Raw genomic sequence first — 14569 nt, forward strand, 5'->3', positions numbered from 1 at the left:
CAAATACTGCTTTTTGTTAGTCATAGTAAGTCAAGGTTTAAATTTGTTTTGTTCTTTATTCTTATAACCTAAATTGGGCAGATTTGAAAATGTCCGAAGAACCCAAGAGTTTCAATGATTGACCCAACACAACCCTACACCAATGTCCCCAGCAAAGCCTGGATTCTGCATAGTCCAAGACCAAACATGGAATCTGTGAATTTACCCTCTTTTCCTTTCTTTCCCACCATATTTGTGAGTTTGGTATAATGGTGTCATAATAAGAATTTTAATTTACATTGTTGTAATATTTTATTTCCTGACTTATTTACAATGTTTGTAGGGACTGTGTTACCTTCTTAGACTAAAGGTACTCAGACTAACCACTCGGTAACATAAAAAGAGAATATATTTAGATGAGGCACTTTTTTTTTTTTTTTTTTTTACTTAACTCTTAAATTGTCTGCATATTTATTTTCTCCATTTTCAGGAGGTAGAGTCTGTCGATGGTACTTGGAGATATGGTTCCCATCTGCTTCCACAGTGTGTAGACCTCTTACATTTTATAGGAGACTTACATTGTGATTCATGCACTGAGAACTCCTTCAAAACATGCCCTTTTCATAACCAGTCTTCACATAGGCTGTCTGCATAGACTGTTCTCTATGGGGGCCAGCATGATACTGGTTTTCTCTCGTAAAACAGCAGAGAGAAACTAAAATACACAGTGCAAGCTTTCTTCCACCTTCTTGAAGTCCTTTCGCCTCTTACTTTTCCCCTCATACTTTTTTTGCAAACTGGTTACACATTGTGCTTTGTGTAAAGAGTGATCTGAGGCACTTCTAGAGTGGAAAGACTTGGAAACCCAGATGTCATCAAGTTGCTGGTAAAACAATTCATACGTTGAGAATTTCAAACTCTTCTTCCGATTCAAACAGCTTATCGGTTGATTCGATGAACTCTGTAGAAAAGGAACAAAAACGTTAGATTGTAGAACTGATTGTGTAGTGAAAGTATTTCATGGCCTTTAGGAGTGGAATATGAAGCTGGCACAGTGGTGGGGCTTGAGTAAGTAAATGTTTTTCATATTTTTCTTTCTTTTTTGTCAGTTGGTCTGGTTTGACAAATTGACAAATGTGCAATCTTTCTAAAGCTTATTGCCAATGTCACATTTCACCGATTTCATACTTTGAAGTCAAATCATCTCCAATAAACTCCCCTTAAGTTTTCTTCAAGCTTTCAGTATACCTGCTCCTGTTGTCTGGACATCTGGTTTGGTGGGAGGAACAAAAGGAGGCCAATGAGGAGGGTGTTTCTCCACCAACTCGAACATCCGTAAAGTTCTCTTCTTTAAAATCTCCTGGTGCCACAAGAAAGTGAGAGAGGTTAGACTGCCAGTTTTAAATTGCTGAACTAGATACAGCTCTGGAAAAAATTGAGACCACTGCACATTCTTCTTAAATCAGCATCTCTACATGTATGGCAGCCATTCCATTCCATTCATAATTTTATTTGGAATTTGGGAGTAATGTTGTCAGTAGTTTATAGAATTAAAAAAAAAGTTAATTTTATGCAAACCCATACCTATAAATAGTAAAACCAGAGAAACTGATAATTTTGCAGTGGTCTCAATTTTTTTCAGAGCTGTATATCACTTGGCCAAATACATTGAAAATATGCATTGAGAAATGTATACCAACTGCCCAAATCGTTAAAAGTGCAGTTGTATAGGAGATTGAAAGCAAGACGACAATGGATCTAAAACAAAACTACAGTGCATCCACCACAAGTGTGTGGAGAAAGAAGGTGGCAGAATACATCTAAAAAGAGAAAAAAATTATCTGTAAACCGTACAAGAAACAGCGGGTAGAATCTTCCTTCATACCTGCTGAACGAGTGTACACCAGCTGTCAAAGTCCACTTCGTTCTTGCAGAAAAATCCCTGAAATGCACAAGCACTGTTGGTATCAAATCATGTGGGACAGAGTCTGTTAGAGAGGTCCCATACCTCTCCTTGAGAAAAAAGAAAAGGAAAAAAAACAAAACAAACCTAGATCTGTTCTCTCATTTTGCCTTAACTATTACCTTTATTAAAACTGGTGAAATGTACTCCTGTGACTGCCTCTCTCATCAGTACCACATTCTTGGCTAGAATTCCAGGTTGCTCTGTTTTTTGTTGTAATTTTTTTAATGATGCATGACTGGTTTTTGAAGTGTTTAGATAGTGACTAGAGAACATCTCACCAATGCCACAGAGGGGTCAAGGTTCATGACTTTCATCCTGCGGGGGGTTCTCTGGCAGTGGTAACTCTGGTCATCCACACTGCCGTTCCCTTCTGGCTCCACCACTGTCTGAGTGGTGTGAGGGTCCAAATAGATCAGCTCGTCTCCTGGTGAGACAGTGAAGGTCACCAAAGGAGATGTGTATTTTTTTTCAACACGAAGCTGCTTCCACTAGAAGGTGGGTGTGACAACATCTATTCAAACTTTGAGAATGTTTATAGGGACTTACTTACCAATGTAGCCGATAAAGTAATACGCAAGGTTAGGTTTTCCTCCTAAAACGCCTAAGGACTGTGGCATCTTAAAGCACTCCTGTAAGAAATCATTCATGCAGATTAAATACGAACTGAAATCAACAATCTCTAAATGACTGGCAATATACTTTACTTCTATGTATGGTTAACTGCTACTGTATATTTGTTACATACAGTCCTGTACATGCCTGCATTAGAAGAACATAATATAAGATACCAGTGCAATAAAAAAAAATATATATATATATATATATTCTAGACAAGAATGTGTCCAATGTACTCACGAAACATTGAATGTGTTTGTGGTTGCGTTGTGGATCCTGTATCAATAAGTTAAAACTAAACGGATGAATAACTTCCTCTTGTTCATAACTTAGCCAGTGTTGAGATCACTGTGTTTGGCTGTGGCGGTGGAGTACCTTCAAGGCCTTGATGTAAACAGGGTTGATGTGGTTTATTCCCATTCGCAGAGGTATGATGAGCAGGAGTGGTTTCCAGCTGGAAGGGGGGTGTGGACACAACCCCAGACTACCCCCTGGTGACTGGGTGGCACACTGTGCCAGTGCTTCTCCAATGCCTTTTTGGTCACTGGGACCACAGGGGCTAGCCTTTAAACGGTTTCTACTGGAGAGCTTGCAAAGCATTTCTGAAAAGGTCAGAAATTAGTCATTCCTACTTGTTTATAAGAGAGCAAAAAGACATGCTGTTCTCTGGAGGGAGTTATAGTGCAGTAGTAATCAACTTCCTTAATATCTTATGACTAAAAATAATTCCATAAGAATTAATTATAGTTAGGCCTACTGCTATCTTAGTTTCCTTCTTGGATTTCATATCCTGTCACCTGTGAACTTTTAGTGTTCTGAAACTTAGTTTGGACAATAAACACAAATGTCTCTGTTATAATTTTTATCTTTTAGGGAACAAGGTTCTTGTCTTGTTCAGAGAGGCACAAAAGTGTGATTTCTAACCTTGCAAAAACTTGGCAGAAGGAAACACTTTTACTGGAGGATTTCTTCAAACAAAATTAATAGAGTAAAATGTACTGAAACAAAAAACATAGATTATATCCTAGAAAACCTATGGCTATTTAAACCTTTTTATATATACATATCAGAATACAACCCAATTTAACTGATGTGAAAAAGTGTAAAAACTTACTGATATCTTCAATAACCACAGTGTTGTCCATAGAAACATATACAGCCAAGGAATTCCAGTCGTCAAACAAGGCAAGTTTCCTAAGAAATAATAATTGTATCTAATAATTAGTTATTCTCCAAAACACATCAATCACATCACATCACAACTGATGCCAGCAGGGTTTACCACTACAATAACTATATCTGTTCTCAAGAAACTACGGAAACATGCATTATAAATAAAATGTAGGTAAAATTACATTTTAAAAATAATATAAATAATAGTGGTGCAGTACATAAAGAAAGGCAACCGAGAAGTCCATTAATTTGGAGGAAAAAATGAATTTGGTTAGAAGCAAAATATCAAACTCTGCTTACTTTAACACCTGAGCGACAGTGTTTGGTCCATACCACTCTCCCACTGATTTGCCTTCTCCCACTCCCATCTGAGCTGGAGAGACAAGAGCAAGGATAGCCTGTTGAGATCCAAAAGGTACAACAGAACCCAATACAGAATTCTCTGGATCCTTTTGGGAGCAGTCTGGGCTGCAGTCTGTCAAGTATCGAGTGCAGACGCCTATAGACGACTTCCCTCTGAAGAAGGAGAGAAGGCACTTCCAGAGTCCTATCTTTATGGAGGCCCTTACCCATCTGGTGGATGGAGTAGCAGCTATCTTTTCTATCCAAGAAGCAGTGCAGAATCTTCATGTACTCTTCTGGGGGGATTTCATCCTTCCCCCAGCGCCACGCTGAAACAGAGTCAGGACAGTGTGAGTTCACTGACAGGCTCCAGTCACTTAATCAAACCAAGAAACTTGTTGAGAATTATATATTTTTATATCACGTATTTAAATTGTTTACAGATATTACACAAAAACTTGTCGGACATTAAATAGGTATAGACACCCAAACTAACATCCACTGTGGGGGAATATGAACTTGTTTCTGCCTAGATTTATGTAGGTCCTCTTGTGAAGGTAGATATGTATGTGTTTTATTTAAATAATCTATAGTTTTAACTCTGCACATATTTTAACTGCACCCTGCAATTTATTTGGGAATATAGTATTTTACTCACCTCTGCCTAAATGCCTTAACACCAATGCTTGAGCTAGAATCATCTGTCCACAACGCAGCATGCACCCCCATCCGGCATCTGAGGAAGGACCAGTCCCACCTAGTAGGACATGGAGGAAAACAAAACGGATTGATATAGACTCATAACAACATAACAGGGTTTTGTTCAAGGTAATAAACATATATGACATAAATACAAATGTGTGTGTGTATATATATTTTGCAGGTGTGAATGACAATACAAAGATATACAAAACAATGTTTCCACTAGCATTCAACCAGGAAAATGCAGATTTATTTCTCTACTGCAATTTCCTGTTTTATAGAAAGATAACTTGTTTGCCCATCATACAATCTTATAGTTGTTGCTTTTAATACACAATGTACATCACCACTGCACCTTTGCTCTAAACTCACACATCTTCCCATGTATGCTGTCAGGACAGACACTTATTTTTCTACACTATGTAACTTTAATGTAACCAACACTGTCCAACTACATGCTCAAGAATCCCAGCTAGAACTTGTCTTGTTGAGACGACTCCAAGCCTGGCCCATCAGCTGGCATCAAGGCTAAGTGGCAAAACTTGTGATGTCCAAGCTGCGGGGCTCCTCCTGTATTCTAGAGGAAGACTTCTAACATATAGGTGGATTGCAGCATTTTCTCCCCCGTGTACTCACCAATAGGACAAAACTTTTTCCTGTATGTGAACCACAGTCGAGACCTGACATCAGATAGCAACTCTGACTTCTCTGTTGGCAGAAGAGGGAATATAATAGCTGGGTATGTTTGTAAACCAAATACATGAATTTTCTACATACCATGATGTTGTATCTTCTTAGCAAAGCAATGCCAAGCTTGGTGCCAAGTATATTAAGTGCATTCTGTTCCTCTATTCCATATAGGATAAAGAGAGATTGGCCCTGATGCAAACCTCTTAAATCCACACAGCATATAGTTGGTAGGAACTGACTGAGAAGACCAGTGAACATGGGCTCTTGGGGGAAAATGTCTTTATTTATCTTTTCCATCACCATTTGTATCAGTTAACTGTGGTTTCACCAAGCTTTACCAAGTTTGCTTAACTACACAATATTAATGTAGGTAATACTGAATAGTCCTAATATGCATACAGTCATCATCTGCATTATCCTCATATTCAAATGAAGAAATAATAATATAGAATGAGATTAAAAGGTAGGACACCATATTATAACTGAGGTGAATTGGAATACGATGTGGAGGAAATGTCAAAGCGAAGTTACCATAAAGAAATACCATGGTAAATAATCACGAGAGAGACTGTCAAAAAGGGAGAAGCCGATCACATCACCACATAATAACAAATCAAATCTAGGCAATGTCACACTTTTTAACCTAGCATGATATATCCATAAATACATCACAACAGACTCAAGATGTTGAAGACTTAAATACCTGTTTTGATGTCATAATGTTCTCCTAAAATCCATACAGGCTCTTCCGTATCAGGCAGGTCTTCTAGAAGGTCTGAGAACACGTTGATCTGATTTTCATACTTAGCTAAAACTACAACATTGATCAAATAAAAATATGATTACAAAATGATCACACAAAAACAGCATATGTAAAAAGCTCTACAGGTTCTGCACTGACAAACATACCACATACCGTCTTTATTTTCTAACAGTGATCAAAAATATTGACTTATTATCTACTGTTGCATCATCATCACTATTTGCTCCACCTCTGTCCATAATTGTAGGTGTACTTCAATCTGTACCTTTCTCTCTTTCTTATACACACACACACACACACATTTGACATGTATTAGTATTATATGAGTGTCACCTCTTTGGAGTTTAAATTTAGTTTAATTCAGCTGTAGAAAGAATCACTACTTTAGTTTTACACACTCAGTGATGGACTTGCATACACAATGCCAGGCAATCATCACATGGCAGCACTGAATTGGGTTCACACAGCTGACATCGGGCTGCTCCCTAAACAAACAACACTGTTGCAATCACGTCCTGCGAGGCTGGGGTTCAAAAGGTTTGGGTGAGGCAAGACATCTGCATCTGCATTGCATTGCACTGCACGGCGTAACCAATCTCCGGAGTGGTTACATATAATACACATGTCACATGGCGGGGAAAGATTGTTTGCTTTCCCTTTTGCTCTCCAGTCGTTGGTAAAACAACAATAGCACCATGATAAACATGTGAACAAGCCAGGACAGCCACTGCCAGTCACAGAAACTGCCGAGACCCCGCTAGTGTGTATATACTCCACATTCACACTGTATGAAAGGCAAATACATCAAACAAAGAAAACAGCTTTCTTTCCGTAATCAAAACTGGGCTATCCAATCTGCAAAGTTTACACTTACCAGGGCCAGAGAGAAACAATAGCAAAACTTACAACCCAGCCTCATTGTATTTCATTGAAGAGCAAGTTCAAACTGGGCGAGTGGTTTCGCTGTGCACGCACATTCATTACGGCCACGCGTCACGTCTGCGTTTAATCACATTATTATTATTATTTTCAACCTCATTAAGTGCTTTTTCTTACCTGCCTCCATCCTCCGGCTGTCATCGGGGTTTAAAAGGCAGTGAATAAAAATACGAGGCGTTGGTTGGTGGGGATTGTAGTTCTGAACCAACACATTTCCGTGCGACCTGCCAGGTGACAAACTACAAACCCCGAAATGCAGTCTTGTAATCCCAGCAGCGCACTGATTTTGAAAACAATGAAGTGCGTTATGGGTATTGGTGTTTTACAGGTGCTTGGACGTGTTTATTTGTTTAGCCTAGTTTCATTTATTTCATTTATTTTGTCGGCATTACTATTAAAATAGCATTTCACTCTCAGCCTTTATTAAATCAAACATTCTGGCAGCTTATATTGCTCGGTATTCATAAGAAAAGATGATCACAGCTGTTACTTAATTAGCAATGGCTAATAATTGGTGATGTAGGACGATACAGACGGTACTTGTGGAGACAGTACTAACTGTCGTAAAATGAACCGACACTGCCGTGAACGCGAGTCGCTTTACGGGTGGTCTGTTTTGCTCGTTCAACAATAACACAAGCGAGGAAAAGAGGCGGATATTTTCTGGTATTTTGTCAAACTTAAGCAGGTAATGTTTACACTTTTGCACCACCTGGGCCCAGTTTCTTCATGAATATAATGTACAGTATGTGTAGTGTACTTAACTGAATCGTTTATCTGACAAAGGTGCGTCAGTTATCAGGATGGCTGCCAAATACATACATTTTCTGCAGAGCTGGGATGGTTTAGTAATCTTGTCCATATTGTGTGTGTGTGTGTGTGTGTGTGTGTTTAATTTGCATGATCTTTACCAACTACAATATATATATATATATATATATGATTATTTTGATTAGCGATATTGTTCTGTAGTTCGCTCGTATTTCATGTGGTTATCAATAATGCATTTATATATAATTGGTAAACATTGAACATTTACTTAAATTCTGTCATTGCAGTGAGAACAGTTTCTACGTGTGTAGCAAAGTAACTAAAATGAGTTTTAGCTGTTGCAATATTACTATTGGAATTAGAGCTCAATATGAATACTGTGCTGGTGAGGTTCAGTTTATTTTCACAATTGCTTTTCCCGATTGTGCAGAAGATGGATGTTTGAAATTATAAACACTGCTGAAATTGTGCCTTTTGCACCCTGATACAGTCGTGATGACCGCATTGCAATGCAAGCATAGCATTCATTAAGATGTCAAATGTTGTATCTGATGTTTTTTTAACATACAATTCACTTAAACGCATCGTATAATTTCCAATGCTGTGACATAACCTAAGCCTACATCTGATCACGTAAAGCCCCAGGTCTCTGTGCTATATCTGTGGTAAAGAAGTGCTCACAGTCACATTGTGCATTTTCCCTTTGAATGTACTGGTAGTTATAATCAGCCCTGGAATGAACAGAGAGCATTTGGTTTTGAGTCTCAACAACAAACCACTTTGTACTTCAGAAAGGCAAATGTCCTTGCTGGTTTCCAACTATAGTTGAAGTGTTTGCTTCAGGCATTTAGAAGAAAAAAAAGGTTTATTTTAGGTACCTGTAATTGCTTCATGAATATTGATGAAAATAAGACTTCACGGAAAGTTAGAATGTAATTACCTTACTGATGTGTTGTGTGGTCTGTGGATATTAGTAACCACTAAGATTGTCTTTTTTTATTGTATGCATTTATTTTTGTGAGTTTGTCCGTGTATGTGCATTTGCTTTCCATGTAATTGAAAAATATTATGACAGAATCCTCCATTTACTGTCTGACCAGTGAACTCATCCTTTGGTGTTGCTTTCCTCTGTATTGTGTTTAAAGGTAATGTTGTAATTGTACTGTTTACATTCAAACATACGTAAAGCATTGAATACATTAAACTTGTGGGATATGCTAGTGTTCATTTGAACTGTTTTTATCTTTCAAAACTGCAGTATATCAAAAAGAATGGAGAATAATGTGTTTCCAGTACTAAGGTTAACATACCTATAGTGCCAGTAAAGATTCCTGTAATGAAATCTAGAATCCTGTGTTAGAAATATAGGCACTGTGTGTGTGTGTGTGTGTGTGTGTGTGTGTGTGTGTGTGTGTGTAATATATATATATATATATATATAAGATGAACCACTGGACCAGACATTACTGCATTAAGTTAAGAAAGAATTAAGGACCTGAAAACAAATTAGATTTTAAACATGTAATCATTTTACTTGAAATAAATTAATTTGGCTCTAATCTATGGATTGCAAGTTGTAGGTTTTGCACACTCCCTCAAAACGTGAGACATCTGTAGCATTGTGTGACAAAACGACACATTTTAGAGTGGCCTTTTATTGTCCCCAGCTCAAGATGCACCTGTGTAATGATCATGCTGTTTAATCGGCTTCTTTATATGACACATCTGTCAGGTGGGTGGATTATCTTGACAAAAGAGAAATACTAACTGGAGAAATACTGGGGTGTAAACAAATTTGTGCACCAGCTTTGAGAGAAATATGCTTTTTGTGCTTAAGATACATTTCTGGGATCTTTTATTTCAGCTAATCAAACATGGGACCAACACTTTACATGTTGCACTTTTTTTCTTCAGTATAAATATGGTACAGATATGGTTAAAATGGTAAAGTGTGATGTGCCATTGTAAAAACATGGTAATTAATGGTACAGTGTAGTAGAATTATAGGAAAGACACTATGATTTTTCTTTATATCATAATAAAGTGTACTTTAGTGTTGCATAGGAAAAATATGGTAACATAGTTACCATAGACCGCACTCCTGTCCCATACGAACGCCCAATTGTTTTGGATTTGCTGGATTTAAATTGTGCTTCATTCCTTTAAAAAAAAAAAAAAGCACATTAATGGGTCTTACTTGTTAGAAAGCAGACACCTAGAGCTATGACATAGCTGTATATAATATCATTATTATTAGTAATAATAAATATTACATAAAAATGTTACATTAAAAAGTGTTTATGGAATATAGAAAAAGCATACTTTTAAGGAAATGGACAATGGTACAGGGCTTATGTTTCTGATGAAGTTTCCACAACACGGTGAGAGGAGTGATAATTGAAATGGATTAATAATAACATACTCGTAAAACTTATATTATTACTATTTTAAGTAGTAGTAAATGATAATATGAAAAAATATATCTACGGAATACAGGATAAGGATAATTATAGGGAAATGGACAAAGGTATGTAACCTATGTTTCTGTCAATTTCATAGCACAAAAGTTGTGATTCTTGGAATGGAATAATAATACTTATCTGTACTTAAGCCGTCAATATAGTAATTTTATTTCACTATTAGTAGTAGTATAAGTATTAGAATTATATAGTATTATAATGTATGTTTTTTTCTCGCATGCAGACTAATAAATGCATATATATTTTAATTATTATAATCAGGTGGGGGTAAAAGGTCTATTCATTCTTAGGTCATCATTAAGATTGTCGTCTTGCCTTGCAGGTACGCTGGACTTTACAGAGACCCACTCAGACATGTCCTATGTCTTCATAAATGACTCATCCCAGACTAATGTCCCCTTGCTGCAAGCTTGCATCGATGGGGACCTGAACTACTCAAAGCGTCTCCTAGAAAGTGGCTTTGACCCTAATATCCGGGACAACCGTGGCCGCACTGGCTTACACCTGGCGGCGGCACGTGGCAATGTGGAGATCTGCCGGCTGCTGCACAAGTTTGGAGCTGACCTTTTAGCAACCGACTACCAAGGCAACACGGCCCTGCACCTCTGCGGCCATGTGGACACCATACAGTTCCTGGTCACTAACGGACTCAAAATCGACATCTGGTAGGCCTTGGTTTGCTCATTTTCCATGTACTCATGTACCAGCTTGTTTGTACCATATCCAGCTTGCACAAAACATTGTAGCCTTTAGGTGATGCTGCTTTGAAGCTGGAAGGCCCTGTGGAAACCCTGAATTGAATGGAAAATTACTGTTCATTAACAATAAATATGTTTGTACTTGCTGAAGGGTACTTTAGCCATTTGTAATATTCCCCATGTTATATTGCCACATGCATGTCAATTCCTGTGTTACCCATTTTGCCACTGCAACCACCGCCCCCCACCCCCAATGACCTGGAGGAACTGTAGACATACATGTGCATCCCACAAGATGTTTGATATGACCTATTCGTTTCATACTCTTGTAAGACTTTAATCCTTTTTGTTTTGTTGTATTCAGCAATCACAATGGTGCCACTCCTCTGGTGCTGGCAAAGCGCAGGGGGGTGAATAAAGATGCCATCCGGCTGCTGGAGGGACTGGAGGAGCAGGAAGTGAAAGGATTCAACCGTGGGACGCACTCTAAGCTGGAGACTATGCAGATGCAGATGGCCGAGAGTGAGAGGTGGGTATTTAATGACTTTTTAAAGGGATCCATAATTGCTTCAAGCAGAACGGTTATGAATTAAAAAATTTAATACAAAACCAATTATTTTCTCTCATCTTTCACAAATAAAATTGATTATTTTTGCATTAAATCATGGTTCACATTCAAAGGAAGGTCATTAAAATTCTTATGGGAGGGGGGTATCAGAAATGCATTTGTTTCTTCCCTGCAAGTCCCATATTTGTATTGTAATATAGTCTGTGTGTCCTCAGTGCGATGGAGAGCCACTCTCTGCTGAACCCTAACCTCCAGCACAGCGAGGGAGTGCTGTCTAGTTTCCGCACCACCTGGCAGGAGTTTGTGGAGGACCTGGGCTTCTGGAGGGTGCTGCTGCTCATCGTAGTGATCGCCCTGCTGTCTCTGGGCATAGCCTACTACGTTAGCGGGGTACTGCCATTCGTAGAGAACCAGCCCGAACTGGTGCATTAGAAGGACTTATTCACTCAGATTTTTTTTTCTTTACTTCTAAACATTCTGGCTGAATCTTTTGCTCTCCATTCTCTGTCCTTCACATTTAACAATGGCCACCACAAGGTGCTGCCTTCTCATTCCATGTAGAGTGGGTTTTTCATTGAAATACCTAATTACCTATGACAGCTTCAGGCCTTTCGAGACCAACTCTAGACCAGCTTTAGACCAGCTTGACTGGGTTTCTTTAAAAAGGAACGATAGAAGTAAAATGAAGAAAGTCAAGTGAGAGACCAGTTTTTGACCTTTTTGTTTGTCAGAATACTTGCCTCATAAACAGTTAAGGAGATAAACTGTGGTGATGAAATGAGTGTTTAAAGTTAAAATATATGTATGTATTCTTTTCGTTGAAGAACTGATTTCAAGATGTATAGTTTGTTCGTGAACCACCTCCCTCTCTATACTTAGCAATTTTGTGACTTGCCCTTAAGGAAACCAAACATTTAGAGGAAGGTGCACATATTTCATAGCAGTGTGAGCTACCACTGGAGAATCCTTACTGCATGTCTTTTATGTTTTATGCAGCCCTTCCAGTGAGTTCTGCTCCTTCATGATTAAATTGATCTTTATTCTGGCTCCGCTCAGATGATAAGGACGTGGCATAACTCTCTAGTCTGTAATGAACAAAACATGCACTCTTGCAGCTGTCAAAACAATGATAAAGGGATTGGAAAGCTAACTTTATACAGTGCTAGATAAGGAAACACTAAAATCATGTTTTTGTTTTTTCCATGTGTTATTTTTAGTTATTAAACCGTAGTCTAGTAATTGAGATTATATATCATTTCTCAGATACAGAGGACATTTGTAAAAGTCTATTATAAAAGAGGCTATCGGGACAGGGAAATACCACACTAGTCCTTGGTCTGGTCAGTTTGATAATCAAACATAAATTATACATACATTTCTGCACAGATGAAACAATGGTCTAAAGCCAATGATTAGAAAAATTGAATAATAAGCATAAAATAGTGTTTCTGAAAATACAAGTGTAAAAGCATTATCATGAAGTGTTAATACATCCAGTAATCCCTGATTTAAAGTTAGCATGACAAGCTATTGGAAACTGATTTCTTTTTGAAAGTAGAGAAGTAGAAGTATTGTAAAAAAAAAAACTTATTCTAGTCTAGTTCTCATTCAATGCTTAATTATGGGACTATGTAGTTAGTATAAAAAGGACCCATTCCACATTAGAGTTCTGAAATGCATCTAAAAGAATGAGAACCCATTTGACAGTGAATTTTACACTTCAAAAGAAGGTGCATGTTTTTATTAAATGCCCCAAAAGCTACTTCGAAAATAAAATGTAGCTGTGTATAGATGCAGCTGAACTGTATATATCCCTCATTTGGTACGGCTACTTATAAAACATTTTACAAGGTACTCAACAAATCGCTAACTGCTAAAAATATTTACTTTAGGTAAGCAGTACATCTTAAGAAATTAAAGGGGAAAGGGATAGAGTCAAAAATACTTACCAGATATCCAGCTGATGTTTGTAGCAGTCGGGTCCCACTTCCCTAAATGGTCCATCAATTAAAAAAAAAAAAAAAAAGCAGACCATATTTTGGGACAGAGCGCACGATAGCTGTAGCGTAGTTAACGTGAGACAATTACTATCCAAATGTCTACGAATCACAAAGAATTGAGATAGAAATACGTCTCTGTTCCGAGTCCTCTTCTAGGTGGTGACCTGTTCCTATGAAAAGGAAGGCAGTAAGAAAGGTAAAGGACTTAAAAGTTCACATTACTATTTATGGAAGCTTTTTTTTTTTTTTTTTTTTGTAGAACAGATTTACTGACAGTTTCTACTCTGATTATGTTGTGATGTGTTCCCATTAAAGACGAGATTTAATACATCAAACTTAGACTCAGAAAAACAACCCGATCGCTGTCAGGTTAAATCATCCTTAACCAAACGGAACTTCCTTTGAATGCTGTTTTTACCACAAATGTTTTTTGAAACAAGTCAAAAGTAGTACCAAAAAGAGCTCTGAAGATGAATGTTGGTTTTGTTTCCATTAAGTAGCCCATTCTAAGTTCTAATAGGTTGTCTAGCATGGCTACAGACGTTTTCACTTTTAAACCAATTTTGTGAAACATTTGTATAAATTCATGTCTTGTTTTGCACATACTTTCTGTAGTTAACCACAACTGCATTTAGTGCCAAGTGTTGTAGAGTTTATAAAGATATTAAACCTTAAACTTGTCTGCTTTTACTTTTTATGGTTTCTTTCATAGGTTGATTTATTTAACTAGATTTAGTCCCCAGGATGACTGTTGGAAAATTAGCACATTCTTAAAGCTGGTCATCTGTTTAAGCCCAAAGAAATGTGTATCTCATTGGGTAACACTTTTGTACATTAATACACTATAGCATACAGTTCTGTATGAAAAGTGTACATAAATGGG

The 14569-nt window shown here is 37.6% G+C and overlaps 2 protein-coding genes across 3 annotated transcripts; one reads left to right on the plus strand and one right to left on the minus strand.

Annotated features, from left to right (window-relative positions):
- Positions 1 to 59: 59 nt before the first annotated feature.
- atg4a (autophagy related 4A, cysteine peptidase) lies at positions 60 to 7380 on the minus strand. Of its 2 annotated transcripts, none has more exons than XM_066714886.1 (13): positions 7287 to 7380; positions 6171 to 6281; positions 5414 to 5485; positions 4734 to 4832; positions 4303 to 4404; positions 4034 to 4106; positions 3675 to 3754; positions 2936 to 3162; positions 2496 to 2574; positions 2224 to 2369; positions 1865 to 1921; positions 1228 to 1339; positions 60 to 940 (listed from the first exon to the last, which is right to left on the minus strand). In XM_066714886.1, the coding sequence occupies exons 1-13, from the start codon at positions 7294 to 7296 to the stop codon at positions 876 to 878; spliced, it is 1233 nt and encodes a 410-aa protein (XP_066570983.1). In that variant the 5' UTR covers positions 7297 to 7380; the 3' UTR covers positions 60 to 875. The 2 variants fall into 2 exon arrangements, with proteins under 2 accessions (XP_066570983.1, XP_066570984.1); XM_066714887.1 differs by lacking the exon at positions 7287 to 7380 and adding an exon at positions 7105 to 7213.
- A 361-nt stretch (positions 7381 to 7741) lies between these two features.
- ankrd46a (ankyrin repeat domain 46a) lies at positions 7742 to 14362 on the plus strand. The gene is made up of 4 exons (XM_066714893.1): positions 7742 to 7857; positions 10743 to 11085; positions 11483 to 11647; positions 11902 to 14362. The coding sequence occupies exons 2-4, from the start codon at positions 10775 to 10777 to the stop codon at positions 12116 to 12118; spliced, it is 693 nt and encodes a 230-aa protein (XP_066570990.1). The 5' UTR covers positions 7742 to 7857; positions 10743 to 10774; the 3' UTR covers positions 12119 to 14362.
- Positions 14363 to 14569: the final 207 nt, after the last annotated feature.

This window comes from Amia ocellicauda, chromosome 10, assembly GCF_036373705.1.
Source record: "Amia ocellicauda isolate fAmiCal2 chromosome 10, fAmiCal2.hap1, whole genome shotgun sequence".
Lineage (NCBI taxonomy): Eukaryota > Metazoa > Chordata > Actinopteri > Amiiformes > Amiidae > Amia > Amia ocellicauda.